This window comes from Moschus berezovskii, chromosome 9 (genome assembly GCF_049115385.1).
Source record: "Moschus berezovskii isolate FMDL1 chromosome 9, NW_MosBer_1.0, whole genome shotgun sequence".
Classification (NCBI taxonomy): Eukaryota; Metazoa; Chordata; class Mammalia; order Artiodactyla; family Moschidae; genus Moschus; species Moschus berezovskii.
In genome coordinates, this window is record NC_142468.1 from 85,470,635 (window position 1) to 85,494,628 (window position 23,994).

At 41.1% G+C, this 23,994-nt stretch overlaps 1 protein-coding gene across 1 annotated transcript in view; it reads left to right on the forward strand.

Annotated features, from left to right (window-relative positions):
• The first annotated feature begins 340 nt into the window (after positions 1-340).
• JMY (junction mediating and regulatory protein, p53 cofactor) overlaps positions 341-23,994 on the forward strand; it is a 72,684-nt gene continuing 49,030 nt past the window's right edge. Inside the window, exon 1 of the mRNA XM_055437458.2 lies at positions 341-2,034. Within this exon, the coding sequence (XP_055293433.1) occupies positions 994-2,034 (1,041 nt within the window). The 5' untranslated portion in view covers positions 341-993. The remainder of the gene's footprint in view (positions 2,035-23,994) is intronic.

Genomic DNA, 23,994 nt, shown 5'->3' on the forward strand with positions numbered 1-23,994 from the left:
CACCCTCCCTTTGTATCTGACAGTGTACCGCGAGGGTGTTAAGGGGCGAACCCAACAGTCTAGGGGTCCCGACAAAGTTTAGCACACAGCTCAGGTAGCGTTACGGCGTACTTCTTTCCGAACATGGGAGTTATCCCTCCGAAACGGAAGGAAAAGTACACTGAGGGTCCCTCTGAATGACTGGAGTTCAAAAACGCTCAGTTCCTTCGCCTTTGTCCTTCTCTCCCTGGGTTTGGAGGCCACCTGTCCCGCCGGTCGCACCTGCCACTCTCCCCGCGCGGCTCACCGGCTCCGGACCCGAGCCTGAGGAGGAGGAGCCTCGCGCGCGCGGCCGCGAGCGGGCGGGGGCGGGGGACGCGGAGGGGCGGGGCCGGCGCGCGCGCGAGAGGTGTGCGCGCCGCCGCCGCCGCGTCACCAGCGTGCGGCACGTGCCCGTGTTTACGTCCCTCGTGGAGCCGCTACGTCAGCAGCCGAATGGCAACATTGTGGCGATACTGAGGCTCCGCGCTCGGGAGACGCGTCCCTTCTGCAGGCCGGCTCCGGGCTGTCGGGAAGAAGAGGAGGAGGGGCGCGGAGATCCGGCAGGGCGAGCGGCGGCGGCTCGCAAGCCCAGGGCCCCGACCACCCACCCGCCCGGCCGGCCCCGCGCTACCCGCGCCTCACCCCCGGAGCGCCGCAGACTTAGCCCCGCGGCCTCGCTCGGGGGGCGGCCCGGGCGGGCGCAGGGCTTGTAAACAGACCCGGCCGCACGTGACCATGTGAACTACCTGCTCCGGGGACGCGCATTGTCTTTCCCGCGAGCCGCGCCACAAAGGAGCGCGACGCGTCCGAGCACGGAGAGACAGGCGAGCGAGCGGGGAGAGCCGGCCGGCGCGCTAAGATGGCTGAAGGCGCCCGGCGAGCGTGAGCGGGGGGCGCGGCGCAGCCAGCCGGCGAGTCCTCGCGCGGGCAGGGCCCGCGGCGCCTTCCCCGCGGCCTGGCGCCGGAGCCACCATGTCGTTCGCGCTGGAGGAGACGGTCGAGTCGGACTGGGTGGCCGTGCGGCCCCACGTATTCGACGAGCGCGAGAAGCACAAGTTCGTCTTCATCGTAGCCTGGAACGAGATTGAGGGCAAGTTTGCCATAACCTGCCACAACCGGACGGCCCAGAGGCAGAGGAGCGGCACCCGGGAGCAGGCGGGGGCGCGAGGCGGCGCCGAGGCAGGCGCGCTCGCGCCCGACGGGACTCGCGGGCCGGGCAGCCCGGCGGGCAAGGGTCGGCCCGAGGCCACTGCCTCCGCGACTCTGGGCAGGAGCCCTGGGTCCCGGAGGCGCCCAGCCTGGCCGGAGGGCAGCTCTCCGCGGAGCGCGTGCAGCCTTCGAGGGGACCCGCCGCTGCGGAGTCCGGCCGGCAAAGGGGCGGAGAGTCCTCTCCGGAGCCCAGTGAGGGCCAACCCCAGCCCGGTCCGGAGGGCATCCGGAGGCAGAGATGCGGCGGGGTCCGCCGCTGCAGCAGCCCCGCCGGCGGCCAAGGAGGCCCCGATGTCGTCGGTGCGGGTGGTGAGCGCCTGCGGGACGGTCACCGAGGAGATCGAGGTGCTGGAAATGGTGAGGGAAGATGAGGCGGACCCGGCGGCGCTGGCGCTCTCGGCCGCGGAGCAGCCGCCGCCGGCCGCCGAACTGGAGTCCCCGGCCGAGGAGTGCAGCTGGGCCGGACTCTTCTCCTTCCAGGATCTGCGCGCCGTGCACCAGCAGCTGTGCTCCGTGAACTCGCAGCTGGAGCCGTGCCTGCCGGTGTTTCCGGAGGAGCCGTCGGGCATGTGGACGGTGCTGTTCGGGGGCGCCCCGGAGATGACCGAGCAGGAGATCGACACGCTGTGTTACCAGCTCCAGGTTTACCTGGGCCACGGCCTGGACACCTGCGGCTGGAAGATCCTGTCCCAGGTGCTGTTCACCGAGACCGACGACCCGGAGGAGTATTACGAAAGCCTGAGCGAGCTGCGGCAGAAGGGCTACGAAGAAGTGCTCCAGCGGGCCAGGAAGCGCATCCAGGAGGTAAGGACCCAGCCTAGGCTCCACGCATCGCTTTTGGTTCCTCCACGCTGCCGGAGACTGGAGCCTCGGTCTAGGTTGTGCGCATTTGGGACGCTTGTTTTCCTAGCTAAACAAGGGTAAAGAGGGGGGTCCTGACCTTTCTCCCCCTTCATTCCTCTCAGAGGTGGGAAAAACCATGGCTTTCCTTAATTTGGCCTCTGAAGGAACTTGGATAAACCTTTAGATTTCCGCCTCCTACTTATAAGTTCTGTAAAATTCTCTGTTTACTACTAAGTAATGATGATAAGATTAAAGCCACTCAGAAGAAAGATGTCCCATAAATTTATAAGCTAAATGAGTGATTCTCTTTGTCCCTAAAGTTCTTTCCAGCAATAATTGCCCGTATCATTAAACTTACTTTCCTGCTGTCATGTTCGTTTATTGAAAATGATTTGTCTTATGAAGTAAAATTGGTCCGTTTTTTGTCTCCAAATGCAATTTGCCTACTTTGGCAAGTTTTAAATCATTTTCCTCCAGATGAGTGGCCTGTCCAAATAAAAGGCCCCTATTGACAGTTGGATGCAAATGAACTTTTATACATACCTTAGGAATATCTCAAGCCCTTAAGGTGGACTCATGTTTCACTTGTTTAGGGGAGGAAAAAGGACTTGGGCAGGAATGCTTATTATACTTTTGGACTTGAGTAAAAGTAGTGCAGGCGCTTATTTTCAAACGAATCCTTAAAATTCCAGGAAGCAATGGGAAAAGGTCTGAATGGTTATGCATAGGGAGCTCTACGATGTGTAGGATATATAATTGGAGGTCATGCGTACTTAAGAGCTTCTGCCGGAAAAGTACTAAAAAAGTATTCTTGTTTTCAAAGCAATTATTTTTAGTATTAGTACCAATTGAGGTTGGAGTTGGGTTGGGGAAATACCTCCTTTTGTCGTGTTTATTCTTTGCCTGTGTTTACATACTACTGGAATCTTGTAGTATGTGGCAGGAAGCAGGAACCTCCTGATTTCTTTGTAGAATATTCTCTATTCGGGATTTAGGACCTAATTCTTCCTCACTTACCGCACAGTGCTTTCTTAAAACCTGGTGACTCCAGGTTTTCACTTCTTCCTGTTAGATTACTTGATGCTAGACATCACCCATCGTGATGTGATCCATAGTTCTAGGGATCTGTTTTTATTTCCCTTTTTATCATCTCACTTCTGGAGTCTTTGTTCTATTAATACCTTAAATCCTTTTTGGAAGGAAGTGACAAATCTGAAGTGGTCATGTTTTCTTCAGAGTTTTCATAGTGACCTGTGTTTCTTTTAAACTGCAAGGACAAAGTGCTTCTTTCGTTTATTTGTTTTACAGGTATATATTATTATTTTTTTTTCTTTTTACCTTTCTATTTTTTAATTCCTAAATGTTGAAGATATGTTTGGTTTTAATTTTTTTGATACCCAGAAAAAGTAATTTTTTTTTTCATTCAAATTGGGTCAAAAATGAGGACTGCTGAGAAATAGTTTTCTAGAACTCATGTACATTTTTTTAGAAAGATTGTTTTTCTTAATTAAGGTTATATTGACCATGTTTTATTCTCTTTAATAGGATATTTAATTTTTTTGTGTTTTGGGGGAGGGGGAGCAACTCAATAAATTGAGTTTAAGTTCATTGAACATTAAATACATAAGTTCTGGGTTCTTCACATAGTTGACTGAACAGTATTTGAAAAATAGCTATCAGGGAAGGACAGCAGAGAGGTTCAATTATAATGCCCACCCTGATTTCTCCTGGAAGGCTATTTTGGAAGAAATTAGGCTCAATAGGAGGAAAGGGTTGCATGATTAATCAGTGATGTCTACCATGAGTGTGACAGTGCGAGTGTGTAGTTTAACTGCCGTATATATTTTCTACCCCATCTGCTTAAACTTTTTGCCGATTGAATAGCTTGCAGTAACATTCTTTCAAGTAAAATCTTTGTAGAAGTTGTGTCATTTTTTGTTATCAGTTCTATTGAGTTAGTCAGTTCAGTCCCTCAGTCGTGTCCGCCTTTCCTCGAACCCATGAATCACAGCACGCCAGGCCTCCCTGTCCATCACCAACTCCCGGAGTTCACTCAGACTCATGTCCACAGAGTCGGTGATGCCATCCAGCCATCTCATTCTCTGTCGTCCCCTTCTCCTCCCGCCCCCAACCTTTCCTAGCATCAGAGTCTTTTCCAGTGAGTCAACTCGTCGCATGAGGTGGCCAGAGTATTGGAGTTTCAGCTTTAGCATCAGTCCTTCCAATGAACACCCAGGATTGATCTCCTTTAGAATGGACTGGTTGGATCTCCTTGCAGTCCAAGGAACTCTCAGGAGTCTTCTCCAACACCACAATTCAAAGGTATCAATTCTTCGGCTCTCAGCTTTCTTCACAGTCCAAGTCTCACATCCATACATGACCACAGGAAAAACCATAGCCTTGACTAGACGGACCTTTGTTGGCAAATTATGTCTAAATCAGTGTTGGTTTTTGTTTTTAATTCTCAGTCTCACAATTGTGTGGAATTAACCATAGGTTTTTTAAAGCTAGGTATTATGTGGTGAATCAGACATACTCTTAGGTATGCATGGCACGATCTTTTGGTCATATTTTTTCCTTTTTTAATTTCTCTGAATCTATTTTCCAGTTCTTTATTGTATAGTCTTCCTTTTCCAGTATATTTAAAGGTTTCAATTTAAAGACCACACCAATTTTTGTTCAAAATGTCAGTAAATTGTTGACGGAGAGGTTTATTTTATTTATTTTTCTAATAGGACAGACTGTACAGTGAGATTGTAAACTTCTCAAGGTCACTGGCCTTGACAGTATCTTGGAATTCTCTTCTTTGCCACCCCTAGTTCAGGGCCGCACATCTTGTGAGCACTCTTAATAATGGTGGACAAAAGACACCAGTTTTTTAAAGAGATTTGGAAGAAGTGTTATTTTAATATAAAGTTGTAAGTAAATAAAATTTTTAAGCTGCTAGATGTAAATTCCTCCAGGAACCCTGCTATTTATAAACTAGGAGAAAATTCTGTTTAAAACTATAAAAACCTCCTAAATAAGGAGTGGTTATCTGGGGTTGGTGAATTTCCTATGAATTGAGAGGAGCTATTGATGGACTTTAATGGAATACCTAAAATAGTGTGCAGTTTTATATGCATAGGCGTATTTGCAGTTTTGGAAAGAAAGACTGAAAAGTACTCTTCAAAAAGAGCCTTAAAATCACAATTATAAAGTATCTACTTTGTAAACTTAGAACATAACCTCTTTTGGAGTTTAGTTTGGGGAATATATTTATGATTTATATGTGGTTGTAAGAAGTACTCCTATATCTGACTTGTGGAGTATTGAAGTATTACTAAACCTTACATTTTCTGCCAAAAGTTTTTGTTAATAGTTCACAAGTTTGGTCAACCGACTAGTTTGTGAGGAGGTACTTTATACAATACTAATGAAATTATTTTTAGATGAATTAAGAATTGTAGATTGTATACTTTAGGCCTTTAATCTTGAGTACAAATGAAATGTGAAATTTATTACACGGTAGGCTTGTCTTGAACTTTAACAAGGATTTACTGTAAGTAGTGCTATTTATATAGCAAGCGCTCAATCCCTGAATGAATCAAGTGCCATCAGGACCTCTTCGAATGGTTTCAACAGTAGTCTTGGTTGTTGGTTAAAAGTTGAGTATTGTATTATAAGCCATAGTATGGTTTATCCTTTGATGACTTGAAATAAAAATTTCAGTATAAGGACAACTATTGAAATCATTGTGGTCCTTTAGATAGTAAACCTTAACTTTGATGATAGAGTTGATTAAAATCTAAAAACCAGTGCTCACTTTGGAATTGATTATGTTTATAGAATTGCTCTATTCTAACTTTTCCAGCTGAAACCGCTGAGAGAAGCATGTGTTTTCAAAAGTAGCCATGCAAGGCACACAGTCGACAGAGACTACCTTGTGTCTGGGGTCAGAAAGATGTGGGTTTAAATGAGTGCTCATCATTTCTGTGACCTGTTTAGTTACTTAACCTCTTTAAAATAGAGAAATGGGGGAAATACTTAAAGGATTTCTAAAGATTTAAGACATTATGAAAAAGTACCTAACAAAGTGTTTGGCATCCAGAAAGTGTTGTTTCAAGGGAATGTAAATATTTATTGGCACTGTTTTAGGTGTTGGGTACTTCACATTACCTATCTTCTTTCTCCATACTATTTTTTTGAGACAGGTGATGTTTTATGCCTATTTTACTGAAGGAGAAGTTGATTTGGCCAACTTTAATCAGTTAAGGAGTGACTGAACTCAGATTCAACTTTGATTTGTCCTCATTCAAACATATGCCTTTTCTGCATGTTTCTGCATATGCCTTTTCTGCTTTTTTTCCATGATGACATTAGAAGGGATGTCAGTCTCCACTCCTGAGAATGGGAGGGTGGAGTCCATATTTTAAAATCTAGTTGGTTCAGTAATGAGCTTTTAAGGTAATGCATTTGTTTTATTTCAAATTAATAGTGATAGGCACAGTGAAGGGCATAGTTCTTACGTTATGTTTTAGAAGCAGGTTGCCTAGGATGCCAGGATGGGTTTATGTTAGACAAGAGTGCCCAATCACTCTTTTCCTTTGTGTTTTAAAATGACTTGTCTATAAACAACTCCTGACTTGAGTTGTTCAGCAGAAAGTCAAGGAGCTCTATGAAGATTGTTTACTTATTTCCCTCCTCCCATTTATGACTTTACTGATTTTCCCAGGAAAACTAAGATTAGCTATAAAGCTCTGGAGCACTGCTAAAATCCCAACTGCAGACAGTCCCTGACTTAAGGTCATTCAGCTTTAAGATGATATGAGTGAGATACCCATTCAGTAGGAACTGGACTTCCTCTCCTGGGTACCATACTCTTTTGTAACACTGGGCAGCGAGCTGTCACTCCCAGTCAGCCATGCGATCACAAGGGTAAACAACCGTTCTGTGCTCATACAACCCTTCTGTTGTCATGTCAGTACAGTATTAAAATCAAGTACTTGAGATATTCAGCACTTTATTATAAAATAGACTTTGTTTTAGATGAGTTTTGCCCAAGTATAGGGTAACATGAGTGTTCTGAGCATACTTAGGCTAGGCTAAGCTATAATGTTCAGTGGGTGAGGTGTACTGAATGCAGTTCTGACTTAGAGTATTTTCAACTTAGGACGCATTTATTGGGCAGTGACCCCAGTGCAAGTCAAGGAAGATCTGTTACACTTGCTGTATACTCTTTATGTATCTGTTACATATATCTCTAATATGTCACTAGAGAAATGACAGTCTTTTGGGAGCCCTAGGACGCTAGTCTTTGGGCCCGTGAGCCATGACCCGTGATTAGGTGTAAGTAGTAGAAGCAGGCTGGGAAGGGACATAATGTACTCGGCTGCAGTGGGGAGAGAGCCTGTTACATAAACAGGGAAAACTGCTCTTTTACTGTGAAACACAGTTATGGGATAATGAAGCTAAATGAATTTTGTGGGACTCCTGAAAATTATGATGAAAGACTTAAAAGCTGGAAGCTGTTAAAAATAATCACTTAGATATTTATCATTTTCTTTAATCCTATGCCCTAATAAACTTTTGGCCATTTCTCATATAACTGGCAAAAAAAAAGATAGGTGTGGGAAAAAAGTTGAATATTTGCTTCTGTGTTAGTGTTTCTGTAAAACAGAAAAATGGAGGCTGGTAGCAGGATGGCAGCCTTCCCAATAAATAATTTATGTGGTGGTTTCTCTGCTTGCTGTTTGACATCACATGATGCCTGGCCCACCAGATATTTCACAGACATTTTTCCTCCTTGCAAAAACAAGGCCAACTTGGACTAATATAATACTTCTGTAATGTGAGTACAAGGGTGTGTGTGTGCATGTGTGTGTGCGCATGTGTGTTGAAGGGAGAAGGTGAGTGGGAGGTTTGGTTTGTCAAATGTAACAGTTGTTATGGTTGAATTATTAATCTTCATTCCCCAGATCTTCACATTTAACTTTAGTCTCACTGTTCTCCATTGCTGCTTTATTCGGCCTTTTATTAACTGTAGCATATTGTTGGAAGTGGTACTTGAAAGCACAGGGTGACTTTCCATTGATGGTTAGATCTATGTGTGCTTTTTTTTTTTTTGTAATGGGAAATTTCCCTATGACTCTCTTTATTACTCATTAATAGGCCAGCATTTGCTCCCTTTGAAGCTGCCCAGTTTCCTTAGCTGTCATAGGAGGAAAATTAAGTTTTAAAGGTAAAAGACAGGCAGTGAAGACTAAACAGTAGTTCTTGGTGCTAATTGCTTTTTGGTAGAGGTGGTCAAATTCATTTGGCTTTTCAAGCTTCTTATAGGGGACTGTTAATACCAACTAGGCTTAACACAGAGTGTCTAAGTCATTAAAACTGTGTGGGGCAGAGAAGGATTCATTCAGCAAAAGGCTAGAAAATTTTGTGAGTTGTTTTTCCTAAATATGGCGAACTGCCTTTATCCTTGTCCTTGAATTTTAAATTTTAGTTATAATTTGGTATAATATATAACTTCAAACTATAGTGAAGCCTTTGTGTAATAGGCTGTGAAAGAAATATAAACCTTGTGGGCTAGATATTTTTAGAGAATGGTCTTAAGGAAAAATGAAGTTCATTTAATGATTTGGGGGTTTATTGTAGCTTTTAAGGTTATAGTGAGAGTGATAGTTTGGGACTTAGATTATTCAACCAATATTAGTGCATTCATATAGGCACAGGGAGAATACAGTGATAAACAGGAATGGTAATTTTCCTGAGGAAAAATGTTTTAATTAAAATTGGTCACCTAGTCTTGCTGCTGCTAAGAATTAGTTGAGGCAGAGTATACTTTTAAAGGAATGTCTCACTGCACTATCTTAATTAGTGCTTAATGGAAAGAAAATTTACTGAACATGGCTCAGGAGAATCTGTGTTTTTGTCCTAGTTCTGATACTAGTAGCTTGACCTTATGTTGTCACTTACTCTATTTGGGCCTTAATTTCATGTTTGGAAAATGAAAATACATTGTTCTCTTCCTTAAGGATCCAGGGCAGTTTACAAGCACAGTGTGGCAAGAGTTGGAACCTGGGCCACTTGTTTTATGTACTTGTCTCCAGGTTTGGGTTTCTCTGCAGCAAGGTGACTAAGACATAGCACTTTTAATGATGCTAATAGTCTCTTTCAGTACAGTTTGGTTCAGTTGCTCAGTCGTGTCCGACTCTTTGTGACTCCATGGACTGCAGCACGCCAGGCCTCCCCTGTCCGTCATCAACTCCTGGAATTTACTCAAACACATGTCCAGTTGAGTCACTGATGCCCTCCAACCATCCCATTCTCTGTCATCCCCATCTCCTCCTGCCTTCAGTCTTTTCCAGCAGCAGGGTCTTTTCAAATGAGTCAGTTCTTCACATCAGGTGGCCAAAGTCCAAAGCATTGGGAGTTTCAGCTTCAGCATCAGTGAAGCTGAATGAATATTCAGCATCCAGTGAATATTCAGGGTTGATTTCCTTTAGGATGGACTGGTTGGATCTCCTTGCAGTCCAAGGGACTCTCAAGAGTCTTCTCTAACACCACAGTTCAAAAGCATCAACTCTTCGGTGCTCAGCTTTCTTTATAATCCAACCCTCACATCCATACATGACTACTGGAAAAAACAAGCTTTGACTAGATGGACCTTTGTTGGCAATAATATCTTTGCTTTTTAATATGCTGTCTAGGTTGGTCATAACTTTTCTTCCAAGGAGCAAGCGTCTTTTAATTTCAAGGCTGCAGTCACCATCTGCAGTGATTTTGGAGCCCCAAGATAATCTGTCACTGTTTCCATTGTTTCCCCATCTATTTGCCATCAAGTAATCTCCAGGAGTTGGTGATGGACAGGGAGGCCTGCTGTGCTGCGATCCATGGGGTTGCAAAGAGTCAGACATGACTGAGCGACTGAACTGAACTGACCTGAATGGGACTGGATGCCATGATCTTAGTTTTCTGAATGTTGAGTTTTAAGCCACCTTTCACTCTCCTCTTTCACTTTTTCATCAAGAGGCTCTTTAATTCTTCTTCGCTTTCTGCCATAAGGGTGATGTCATCTGCATATCTGAGGTTATTGATATTTCTCCCGGCAATCTTGATTCCAGCTTGTGCTTCTTCCAGCCCAACATTTCTTATGATTTACTCTGCATATAAGTTAAATAAACAGGGTGACAATATACAGCCTTGACATACTCCTTTCCCGATTTGGAACCAGTCTGTTATTCCATGTCCAGTTCTAACTGGTGCTTCTTGACCTGCATACAGGTTTCTCAGGAGGCAGGTAAGGTGGTCCGGTATTCCCATCTCTTGAAGAATTTTCCACAGTTTGTTGTGATCCACACAGTCAAAGGCTTTGGCATAGTCAGTAAAACAGAGGTAGATGTTTTTCTGAAACTCCCTTGCTTTTTCGATGATCCAGCAGATGTTGGCAATTTCATCTCCGGTTCCTCTGCCTTTTCTAAATTCAGCTTGAACATCTGGAAGTTCATGGTTCACGTACTGTTGAAGCCTGGCTTGGAGAATTTTGAGTATTACTTTGCTAGTGTGTGAGATGAGTGCAATTGTGCAGTAGTTTGAGCATTCTTTGGCATTACCTTTCTTTGGGATTGGAATGAAAATGGACCTTTTCCAGTTCTGTGGCCACTCCTGAGTATTCCAAATTTGTGGCATCTTGAGTGCAGCACTTTCACGGCATCATCTTTCAGGATTTGAAGTAACTCAACTGGAATTCCATCACCTCCACTAGCTTTGTTCGTAGTGATGCTTCCTAAGGCCCACTTGACTTTGCACGTCAAGATGTCTGGCTCTCGGTGAGTGATCACACCATCATGATTATTGGGCTGTGAAGATCTTTCTTGTATAGTTCTTCTGGGTATTCTTGCCACCTCTTCTTAATATCTTCTGCTTCTGTTAGGTCCATACCATTTCTGTCCTTTATCGAGTCCATCTTTGCATGAATTGTTCCCTTGATATCTCTAATTTTCTTGAAGAGACCTCTAGTCTTTTCCATTGTATTGTTTTCCTCTATTTCTTTGCATTGATCACTGAGGAAGGCTTTCTTCTCTCTCCTTGCTGTCTTTGGAACTCTGCATTCAAATGGGTATATCTTTCCTTTTTTCCTTTGCCTTTCACTTCCCTTCTCAGCTATTTGTAAGGCCTCGTCAGACAACCATTTTGCTTTTTTGCATTTTTTTTTCTTGTGGATGGTCTTGATCACTGCTTCCTGTACAATGTCAGGAACCCCCATGCTTAGTTCATCAGGCACTCTATCAGATCTAATCCCTTGTCTGTTTGCCACTTCCACTGTATAATCGTAAGGGATGATTCAGGTCATACCTGAATGGTCTAGTGGTTTTCCCCACTTTCTTCAATTTAAGTCTGGAATTGGGCAATAAGGAGTTCATGATCTGAGCCACAGTCAGCTTCCGGTCTTGTTTTTTCTGACTGTATAGAGCTTCTCCATCTTTGGCTGCAATGAATATAATCAGTCTGATTTTGGTATTGACTGTCTGTTGATGTCCATGTGTAGAGTCTTCTCTTGCGTTGTTGGAAGAGGGTGTTTGCTATGACCAGTGTGTTCTTTTGGCAAAGCTCTATTAGCCATCTTTGAGTGAAATATTTCCTTGGTATCTAATTTTCTTGAAGAGATTGCCAGTCTTTCCAGTTCTGTTGTTTTCCTCTATTTCTGTATCCATTCTGTTTCCTTCATCCCGTGCTCCGAGGCCAAACTTGCCTGTTACTCCAGGTGTTTCTTGACTTCCTACTTTTGCATTCCAGTCCCCTATGATGAAAAGGACATATTTTTTGGGTGTAAGTTCTAGAAGGTCTTGTAGGTCTTCACAGAACCATTCAACTTCAGCTTCTTCAACATTACTGGATGGGGCATAGACTTGGATTACTGTGATATTGAATGGTTTGCCTTGGAAACAGAGATCATTCTGTTGTTTTTCAGATTGCATCCAATTACTGCACTTTGGACTTTTGTTTACTATGATGACTACTCCATTTTTCAAAGGGATGTTGCCCTCAGTAGTAGATATAATGGTCATCTGAGTTAAATTCGCCCATTCCAGTCCATTTTAGTTTGCTGATTCCTAAAATGTCGACGTTCACTCTTGCCATCTCCTGTTTGACCGCTTCCAATTTGCCTTGATTCATGGACCTAACATTGCAGGTTCCTATGCAGTATTGCTCTTTACAGCATCGGAGTTTACTTCCATTACCAGTCACATCCACAACTCAGTGTTGTTTTTGCTTTGGCTCCGTCTCTTCATTTTTTCTTTCTTTAGTTTTTTAGGCTTTGAAAAAGGTCTAATTCATTTTTTAGTACATGGGGGCATTAAAGCAGGCAGGAGTGGTGTTTCTGTTTTTTCTGTTTATTTTCTTTTCCTCACTTTGTTACCTGTCCTTGAGGTGGATTTTCTATGTGAGTGCTTTTCCCTACAGACTTTATTATTAAAATTGCTTTCCCATCAGTGTTTTGATAACTTGCTAAAGTTACACTTACAAAACCAATGTCTAATTACTAACTGAAAGTCTTTCTTCCCCTTGACCGTCCTATCTAGGTGAGTCTGTCACCTCTTTGCTGACTTTTTATTGTTGTTTTCTTTACTGACTGACTGTTAACACAGTCATAACTGGAATGAGCGATGTATAGAGAGTTGTGTGAGGCCCTAATTTTTGATGATCACAGTGAGTGAAGTGAAAGTCACTCAGTTGTGTCCAACTCTTTGTGAACCCATTGACTATAGCTCACCAGGTTCCTCTGTTCATGGGATTCTCCAGGCAAGAATACTGGAGTGGGTTGCCATTCCCTTCTCCTAGTGATCACAGTAAACCTTTACTAAATGCTTTCTATGGGTCGGGCACTGTGCAGAGGTCTTTAAATACATCACTCAGCATGTTGATAGGAGTTAAGAGGTCGGGTTCAAGTGAGTTTGAGTCCTGGCTCCTCCACTTAATAGCTTTATGAGTTTGGGCCCACTTACTCTTAAATGCCTTAGCCTCCTCATCTGTAAAGTGAGGAGAATAATACCACTGCCTCATAGAGTGACTGAAAAGTAGCTTTTATGTAAAGTACTTAGTGTCATTTACTCAATAAATACTTAATGTTAACTCTTATTAGTATTAATCTTCATATCAACCGAAGAGGCAGGGATTTTACAATAGAGCAAACAGGTTCAAAGAAATTAGATAAACTTGCCTAAGATAACATAAGAATATATGAAAACCAGGTTCAATTGCATGCCTGATTCCAGCGGGTTTTCTTAACCACTGGACTCTATTCATCCCTGTAGAAAGGGAGTGAGGCCAACTGATAAACTTAGCCTTTGTCAAGTTGAAGTACGTGGTCGGTGTCTTCATCACTGGACAAAAATATTGCAACAGTGTCTGTCTGATGACTGTTTCTGCAGAACCTTGGTTATGTACATATACTGTGTTGTCTATCATTGGAGAACATTGTAATCCCAAAGGAAGTGAATTTAAATTTGCACATGTATTATACATAAAACTTTAATGTGAGACAGAATGCGTATGTCTCATACAGACTCATAAAAATAATTTTCCTGTAACCACAGGAAGAATAAATGTTATACTGATATTTAATCTATTACAAATTCTGTTCTGTATTAAGTTAGCTAAGGGTGACTTGGTTTAGATGGTATGATAATACTTTGAAGAAAGTTTATTTTCTCCTCTAAACATTTCCTAATACTTTTTCCTTCCACAGTAGTAATAGGGAATTTGGTGTATTATAAGGTAAGACCTGAAATCTACCTCCTTTCTCTTGCCATTTATTACCATTTCAAACAAGTAGTGCATAACTTTGAATAGTTAATATTGAACTCCCTTTTCTCTCATAACTATACTAATTTTTCTGACTACGCAGGGGAGGAGGGCAATTAAGTAAACTCTCTTGATTTATTTTTAGTTGGAAATTCTTCCTCCCCCTCTCTTTTATTAAGTGTTGTGAATTTGGGTGTTGGAGTTGCTAACTGAAAATGAAAGGTGGTGACAAGAGGGTTAGAGGGAGTTTGGGATTGACATGTACACACTGCTATATTTAAAATAGATAACAAACAGAAATCTACTGTTGTAGCACAGGGATCTCTACTCAATACTCTGTAATAACCTAAATGGGGAAAGAATTTGAAAAGGAACAGATACATGTATTATATCACTGAATCCCTTTGGTGTACACCTGAAACTGATACAGCATAGTTAACTACACTCCGGTAAAAAATAAAAATTTTAAAAAGAAATGGAGGATTAAGAGAGAAGGCAACAAGAATTACTTTAGCAATATCTAAACTTGAAAAACATGCATTCTTTTAATAAAAGGAAATTATGTGCCGGCTCACAGTGAAGCCTGTCAGAGTGCTTGATTTTGTAAAGTGTTAATAAAAGATCTCTGGCTCCCTGGAGGGCCTTGGAGTTAGTTCTTGAGCAGGTTTTACTTTATATGTTGAGTCTTATGAGACCTAAGACTTGGGGGAGAAAGTACTTATTTATTTATTTTTATTGAGGTGTAATTGACTTTCAAGATTAGTTTCCGGTATATAGCATAGGGATTCAAGATTTTTATGTATTCCATTTAAAGTTACTGTAAAATATTGCCTATATTCCCTCCTTGCTGTACAGTATATCCTTGTAGTTTATTTATTTTATAGACAATAAATTTGTACTCTTTAACCCCCTTAATTCTATCTTGCCCATCCCCCTTTCCATTTACTTATTAGTAATCACTAGTTTGTTCTCTGTATATGTGAGTCTGTTTCTTTTTTGTTGTTATGTTCATTTGTTTATTTTTTAGACTCCATATATGAAATCATATATTTGTCTTTCTTCTCTGAGTTAAGCACATTATCGTCCAAGTCTATCCATGTTGTTGCAAATAGCAAAGTTTCATTTTTTAAAAGTGACTGAGTAGTATTTCATTGTATATGTATTTCATCATGTTTTCAGTCTTCCTAGACCCAAAAAATTGGTATCATTCAGGTAAGGGAAAGGTAATAGACTGGTTATGCATAGGGACAAGTGAGGCAGTGATTAAGGGCATGAGTTAGGCTGCAGGGATTCACACTTTACCTCAGCCTATCATCAACTCCCTAACTTTATACAGGTTACTGAGCCTGCGCCTCTGGTTCTTATTTCTGTAAGTGGCCATAATAGTTATACCTGCATCACTGATTTGTAAATGCATACTGATTCAGAAATGTTAAATATGAATTTTAGAACTTTAGAACTATGGAATCATTTATGCATTAGTTTCTGCTTTCTCTTGTTGCTCCTACACCTGCTTTAGTTTAATCTCACAATTTCATCCCTGGACTTATTTGAGCTCTCCTTCAATGTCTTCCTTGCAAAGTAGCCTTTGTAATGCTTGCTCCCAAGCATTGCTTTGCACATCTTCATACCCAACTCTTAGCTGTAATATACACACATCAAGCTGACCTCTTCTATTGCTTACCATTGTCCTGTAACAGAGCCCAAATCCTAGTCTTCAGTATCATCCATTTTCTGGTTAACCTGCCAGTTAATCTCTTTCTTTTCTCTAATAATGAACCTTTCACTATTCTAGTCAAGCTCCTTTACACATTATTCACTGAACTCACCGTACACCATGTATTGTATAATAGGAAGGACACCTTCCTCCCCTGCCCATGTTGTCCTTTTTTTTGGTTTAAGTTCCTTCTTTCCAGGGCCAGGTCATGTACCCCTCCGGAAGAAAATCATTTATGACCACTTTCAGAAACCAGGACTTTCTGTCAGAAATTCAGAGATCAGAGATGCATTATATTACATATGGTTCACATCATTCATGACTGCTTTTCTGGTTTTTCTCTTTATGGATTCCCTCCTACCCTTTAAAATACATTGTAAGGCCCAGGAGACAAAGGTGGGTTTGCTGTTATTCTTTTCTAATGCCTCAATTCCCCAGTGTTTCTGTATTCAGTAGGTACTCAGTGGACGTATTTTGGTATGTTATAAAGTTGGCTTTTGTATATGACATATATACATGTACCTAACATTTTAATTAAAGGTACTTCCTCCCCAGAAGTAAAATGAAATTAAATTTGCCACTCATCTGTGAAATAATCTGAAAACCAGTTTTCAAAATAGTAGCCCTTATGCTTTCCAAAATTGGATTTCAGCATTAACAGTTCCTAATAAATAATCAGTGATTAATATAGTAATAAAAATGATTCAACACTTGTACAAAACAAGAACAGAATTGAGCAGTGTGCTTTGTGTGAAAATGTATGCGGTGTTGGTCCTTCCTTGTCATTAGGAAAACCAATCCCCTAGACCTAAGGGAAATTCCTAGGACCACAGATCCAGTTTGTTTGCTGTGATAGGCCTCCCTCTCCCATATTAGCACCTCATTGCTAGTTTTGAGTCACCCTTTTCCACAAACATAATTATTTGCATGTCTTAATAATAATTTGAAGGATGGTATTATTTGTAGATTTTATGTCTCTTCGTAATTTAAAAAATGAGGTACTCTATTGGGTTTGACACATTAAAGTAGGAAGAAAGTTCTGAGATTCTGGGCAGGAGAGAATTTAGCTTCTAAATTTTATACCCAGGACTTCACAAATTATCTGAGGATCTTCAAGGATAGTGGCAGTCCTATCCCTTGGAGGAGGGAACAGCTACCCACTCCAGTATTCTGGTCTGGAGAATGCCATGGACAGAGGAGCCTGGCAGGCTACAGTCCGTGGGGTTGCACAGAGTCGGACATGACTGAGCGACTTTCACTGTAATCCTGAAGTCAGAGAGCAGGCTCTATAACTGATTGGCACCCTGCAGGATGGAGACTCAATTAAGCACAGGAGGTGCTTTCTTCTTTCCCCTATATTTGTAACTTTGCACCAGGTTAAAAAGCCAGAGTTGGATAGGACTAAAGAAGGGAGTAAATGGCACAAGTTTATTTTGTACTTTCTCTGTTACAATGGTGATAGGGAGTCTTGAAATAAATTTTTAAAAAGCTGTTGTCACTGACTCCTTTAAGAACCTGATGAAAGTTGTGGGGTCCTTGCCCTAGAGAAACTTTGCAATAAGCTGAGCTTTGTTTCAAATATCAGAGCAGGTTAGGAGCTTAGTTGTTATCAGAATTAGACTGGGGGAAACAAAAAAGGTGTCTGTTAGGGAAGCTGGAAGGAAGGGAAAAGAAGTGTTCTACTTACTAGGTGAATGTGTTTAATTAATGCTGTATACAATTCTGCTTCATTTCTTTTAGGTGACTCAGGAGAGCACAGTGACTTTCTAAATAAATTGCATGAGCGATGTGTCAGATTTTGAAACAAGTAATTCAGTTTTTTACTTTCTAAGCCCTGTTCCCGTCTGCCTTCCTTTCCACTGCATCCTGTAATGATGTATTGGGTGCACTTGAGCCCTTCCAAAATCACCCTGTTTAGGCATGTTGTATTCTCATAGGTCCATCTGTATTCTGACTCAGTTTGTATCCCTCAATGAATCTTCTCACGTTTAGCAAACAGCATTCTCTCCATTTTAAATTCAGGCCTTCCATATACCTCTATCTCAGATATTCTTAGTCCTAAGTAAGCTAACTCTCTTTCAAATTTCTTTCTGCTCTTTTTTGTGCATATTATTTATAGCACCTTTTACATTTCACAGTTAATAACCTGCAAATATCCACAGTTCAGTTTATTTAGTCCCTGGATTTAGTCAGTTTTGGTTAGCAAAATAGAAAATTAAATGCATTATTGTAACAGGTTGTGATTATCTTTTACAGTTGAAGTCTTTTATCATGGATTATAGGAAATGGTTTAGACTAAACAGTCTAAATGCTTAATAAATTGCCTCTTTTGACATTTTAAAATTCATTTCCTTTAAGATTATTTTCAGATACTTAGATTAAAATAGATTGCCGATAGAAGCTATAATTGGTTTTTAGGTAATGTTGGAAAAACGTGAAACTTTATAGCTAAGAAGGCAAATTAATAAATTAGCAGTGTTAGGTGAGATGCCTTGGGCTTCTCTGCAGGAGTATTAAGTTTAGTTGGTACATAATAGCTTTGTAAAGTACTGCTCTGTTTGTTGATCAAAGGCATTTGGGAAATATATAACTGTTAATATTTGAGTAGAATAACTGATTTTCTTGTGGTTGCACACCTGTGTAGAGTCCGATCGTGATTTAATTAACAAGCATATGGTGACAATGTTTTTGTGTCGGTACTAAATAGTATCTAAACTGTTTGATGCCTTACATAAGTGTCTCTGTAAGAAGAGCTCAAAGAAGCCTAGTATCTGAGGATTGTCTTACTGTTGAATCCTCTCATTCGATTGCGTGTAAATGGCTTGGGGAACTTTATTATTGAAACATCTCTTTTAACAGTTCTGCTATTCCTAGGACTTGGTAGAAAGTCAATGTTAAGTATTCCATTTTCAAGTGGAATAATAGATAAGGGGCTTCTTTCAATGTACATTTTCTAGCAAAGAGAGAATTATTGCCTTTATTATAACAATAAAAAGATTGTTTAGGGAATTCTCTGGTAGTCCAGTAGGTAGGATTCTGTGCTTTCTTTGCTGAGGGCCCGGGTTCAGTCCCTGGTCAGGGAACTAAGATACCACAAGCTGTGAGGTGGGGCCAAAAAAAAGATAGTTTATAATTCATTTGTTTTAATCTTGGAAATTGTCCGTGTTGCAGATATTTTTCCCTTTGTCATTTATTTCTTGATTTAGTTATTTATGTCTGTAGCCAGTTGATTTTGCTGTTTGCATTTAAATTGTTGACCCTGCAAGAATTTATTTTGGCTTCCCTAGTGGCTCAGACGCGGAGAAGGCAATGGCAGGCCACTCCAGTACTCTTGCCTGGAAAATCCCATGGATGGAGGAGCCTGGTAGGCTGCAGTCCGTGGGGTCGCTACGAGTCAGACATGACCGAGTGACTTCACTTTCACTTTTCACTTTCACACATTGGAGAAGGAAATGGCAACCCACTCCAGTGTTCTTGCCTGGAGAATCCCAGGGACAGGGGAGCCTGGTGGGCTTCCGTCTATGGGGTCACACAGAGTCGGACACGACTGAAGTGACTTGGCAGCAGCAGTGGCTCAGACGGTAAAGCATCTGCCTGCAATGCGGGAGACCTGGGTTCAATCCCTGGGTCGGGAAGATCCCCTGGAGAAGGACACGGCAACCCACTCCAGTACTCTTGCCTGGAGAATCCCATGGATGGAAGTGCTTGGCAGACTACAGTCCATGGGGTTGAAAAGAGTCGGACACGACTGAGCTACTTCACTCAGGAATAAGATGGGGTCCAATTCTTTTTTTTTTCTGGGGAAATGACATCTATCACAAATATTTCTTGAATGATTCTTGCTTTTCATGCAGTAAACTTTCATATATCTGAACCCTTTATTACTTCATTGTACTCAATGCTTATATCAAATATTTATAATCCCTGGGTAGGCCATTGCCTTTCTCTGCATTTAATCTTTATAAGAAAAAAAAATTTTTTTTTTTTTTTTGCTATTTTGTCCTCTTATTTTTCCATGTGAACTTTAAAATTGGCCTTTTCCTTTGCCATCAAAGTATCAAGAGTTGTTTTGTTGCCATATGAAATTTATAGATTCAGTCTTCCATTTATTTACGTAGTCTTTTGGTACCATAACACTATTTACATGGCTCTAAATAGATTTAAGTTTATTCCTAGGTATTTTTCTGTTTTATTACAGATGGAATCCTTGCTGATTGTTTTGTATTTAATATGAAAGGGCTGTTGGTTTCTGCATATAAATTATAACAGCTTATTGAATTCTATTTCTATTGTGATTTTTCAGGTTATTCTAAATTGGATTGTAAATTGCCAGTTTGTAAATTAATAGAATTCTGTCAGAAGAGCTGCAATATCTTCTTTATGATTTCATCATTTCTTTGCAGTAGTAAAAGGCCAAATTACAATTTTTTAAAAAACAAGCAAACATACCAGAATGAAAACAGTCAATTTGATTATTTTAATGGCCATCGCTTTTATTTTTTATTTGTTCGATATTTTTGTTTATTCTTACTTATTTAATGTATTTGTGGGGAGTGGGGGGATTGCTTTTAAACATTCAGTTTCATTGAATGGCCCATGCATTGGAGATAAGATCTGGCCAGTGCTGGAGATAATGCCAGACTGACTTTGTCTCTCTGGACCTGTCTTCTAAAGGTGAAGGTCATTCTGTGGTTGGTTTCAGTAGTAACCTTTTTTTTAGAATAGCTAAAAATGCTTTAATATGGAACTGAACCATGAGAAATGGGAATTTTGCCTTAATTTTGGTCTGAATAGTGCTAATTGAGCTAAAATAAAATAATAGTTAAATAGTGAGAGAAAGAGTGAGGGAAAAATGATTTTAGATACAAGAAAAAATGTTACATATCATAATTCTTATAATTTTCAATTTGAAGATGTGCTACATAATTTGTGTAATTTACCAAGACTTTTGTCTCACATTATAGTTAATGTGGGAGCTTCCCTAGTGGCTTAGACAGTAAAGAATCTGCCTACAATGCCAGAGACCTGGTTTTGATTGTTGGGTTGGGACGATCCGCTGGAGAAGAGCATGGCAACCCACTCCAGTGTTCTTGCCTGGAAAATCCCCACGGACAGAGGAGCCTGGTGGGCTACAGTCCATGGGGTCGCAGAGTCGGACACGACTGAGAGACTAAGCACACATAGTCAGTGTGGGCATGAAAGGTGTTTACTGAAGCAGTGCTTCTCAAACTTTGCTGTGCATACTCATCGGTCATTCTGATTCTGTGGGTCTGGAGTGGGCCCTGAGGTTCTTTATTTCTAACCAGTTCTTAGATGATGCTGGTCCCAGACCATGCTTCAAGTAACCAGGTACTAAATGACCATCACTTTGATATGGTTTTCTAGGTAAGTTGAACTATGTAAACGAAACGTTAAGCAGATCCCATTGATCTAATGCATCATTCTTTTTTTTTCTATTCCATAGATGGTTTCCCTGCTTATTAGAAATGCTGCCTTTACTGACTCAGTGTGGTGTCCTGCTTACTAGTGCATACATTCTACCTCAAGGAGCACGATGACACTCTGCCACCCTCTTCCTCCCATCCAAATTTCAAATCTGTGACACTTCTATTCATGTAATTTCGTAAGACTGGGTTGTTGTTCTCCACCTGTCTAGGTGTTGTTCTTCACCTGTCTTCACTTCCCATCTTTCAAGAGCGACTTCAAATCCTAGCTTTAGGACATCTGTTTCAGCTGCTTTAGCCCACTCTGAATCATCTTTTCTCTAAACTTTTACTTCTTTTACAATCAGTTATTTTACTTCTGTCTCTTGGTTTGTTTCCCTAGTTAGATTGTAGACCAGTTAAAGGTAAAGGTCTAGCTTGTGGGCATTTTGCCTTCCCTTTATGACCTCTCTTCATGGATAACTAAAAAACAGTTTAGACACTGTCTCTGAATCTGTAAACTTTGCTCTAAAAACCTGTTTCTATTCCTGTATTCTTTGTATCAGTGACGACCAAAGATCTTAGAGTCAAGGGGAAATCCAGTCTTTTAACAAGTCCAGTTGCTTTTATATCCAAAGCATTTCATGAATCCATGCTTTTCTCTTCCTCCAGTCTAAGCTTACCAGCAGCTTTCATGGACCAGCCTAGAAGACTGTGAACTAACCTGTCTGCATCCATTCTGTTGCCCCTTCCAGTCCGTTCTCACCACTGTAGGATAACTCCAGTCCATCATGTATGTTAGTGTCTCCAGAATTGTCTTTCATTTGTTACCTTTCTCTGTCTACTCCAATTTATAAACCTTATTTTATGGTATCCAGGGACAAGTCAGTATGTTTTTCTGACCCAGTCTTCCCTTTACACTTTGCCTGAAAGAAAGTGAAAGTGAGACTCTTTGCAACCCCATGGACTATACAGTCCATGGAATGCTCCAGGCCAGAATAGTGGAGTGGGTAGCCGCTCCCTTCTCCAGGGGATCTTCCCAACCCAGGAATCGAACCCAGGTCTCCTGCATTACAGGCAGATTCTTTACCAGCTGAGCCACCAGGGAAGCCCCACTTTGCCTAGTTAGTCCCTTTTTACCCTTCAGAATACAAGTCAGGATTCCTTTACTTGGGTAAGTATTCCTTGATGCTTCCCTGGAACCAGAGAGATTTTTGAAGGAAAAACAAAGCAAATCAACAAACCTTTGATGGCATCTCTTTGCTTTCAGCATGAAGCAAGATCGGCACTTGGTCTGCCCTTGTGTCTACATCAGTTAATCGTTTGTGTGTTGTCAGTTGTTAAAATCACTGATGTTTGAATTAATTCTTTTTGTTCTAGTAGGCCTCTATTACAAACAAACAGCAAACAGAACCAGCCTACCAAAAACTACTTGTTAACAAAGTAGAAAGACATTGATTGGTCCAATCACTTTAAAACACTAGGACTTAATAGGGGTGAAAATCAGTGTTAATTGGATATCATGGATTTATTTTTAATGATTTTTTGTTTTATTTAAAAAAATAAAAGCATGCATACAGTGAAATATAAAACTATGTCTTTAAATAGGTTTGTTATCATCATTTAAAAGTTAATAAACAGTTTTATCATGTTCAGGTTTACAGAAAAGTATTGTGTTTTTATGTTATATCTAATAAGTCATCAAACCTAAGGTTACCTAGATTTTGTCCTGTGTTATTTTCTAAGAGTTTTATAACTTTGTATCTTACATTTAGATTGTGGTCCATTTTAAATGAATTTTTGTGAAAAGTTTAAGGTCTGTAGATTTCTCTTTCTTCCTTTCATACATGGATATCCATTTGTTTCAATACCATTTGTTGAAAAGACATATCTCATCATTGAATTCTTTGCTTTTTTGTCAAAAGACTGCTTGACTATTTGTGTGTGGGTTTGATTTTAGATTCTTCCATTGATCTATTCTTTTACCAGTATTATACTGTCTTGATTACTATATCTTTTGGGGGGGAGGTCACTTTTTTTTAATTGAAGGATAATTGCTTTACAGAATTTTGTGGTTTTCTGTCGGACATCAACAAGAATCAGCCATAGGTACACCCATGTCCTCTCCCTCCTGAACCTCCCTCCCCATCCCACCCCTCTAGATTGTCACAGAGCCCCTGTTTGAGTTCCCTGAGTCATACAGCAGATTCCCATTGGCTAGCTGTTTTACATATGGTAATGTAAATTTCCATGTTACTCTCCATACATCTCACTCGCTCCCTCCTTCCCTGCCCCTGTGTCCATAGGTCTGTTCTGCACCTCTGTTTCTCCATTGCTGCCCTGAAAATAAATTCATCAGTACCATTTTTCTAGATTCCGTATATATATGTCAGTATAAAGTTATGACCAACCTAGATAGCATAATAAAAAGCAGAGACATTACTTTGCCAACCAAGGTCCGCCTAGTCAAGTCTATCGTTTTTCCTGTGGTCATGTGTGGATGTGAGAGTTGGACTGTGAAGAAAACTGATCGCTGAAGAATTGATGCTTTTGAACTGTGGTGCTGGAGAAGACTCTTGAGAGTCCCTTGTACTGCAAGGAGATCCAACCAGTCCATTCTAAAGGAGATCAATCCTGGGTGTTCATTGGAAGGACTGATGCTAAAGCTGAAACTTCAATACTTTGGCCACCTCATGCGACGAGTTGACTCACTGGAAAAGAGTCTGATGCTAGGAGGGATGCTAGGGGGCAGGAGGAGATGGGGACAACAGAGAATAAGATGGCTGGATGGCATCACCAACTCGATGGACATGAGTTTGAGTGAACTCCGGGAGTTGGTGATGGACAGGGAGGCCTGGCGTGCTGTGATTCATGGGGTCGCAAAGAGTCGGACACGACTGAGCGACTGAACTGAACTGTACTGAACTGATACCATGTTTATATTTCTCATTCTGACTTACTTCACTCTGTATAATAGGCTGTAGGTTTAGTAAGTTG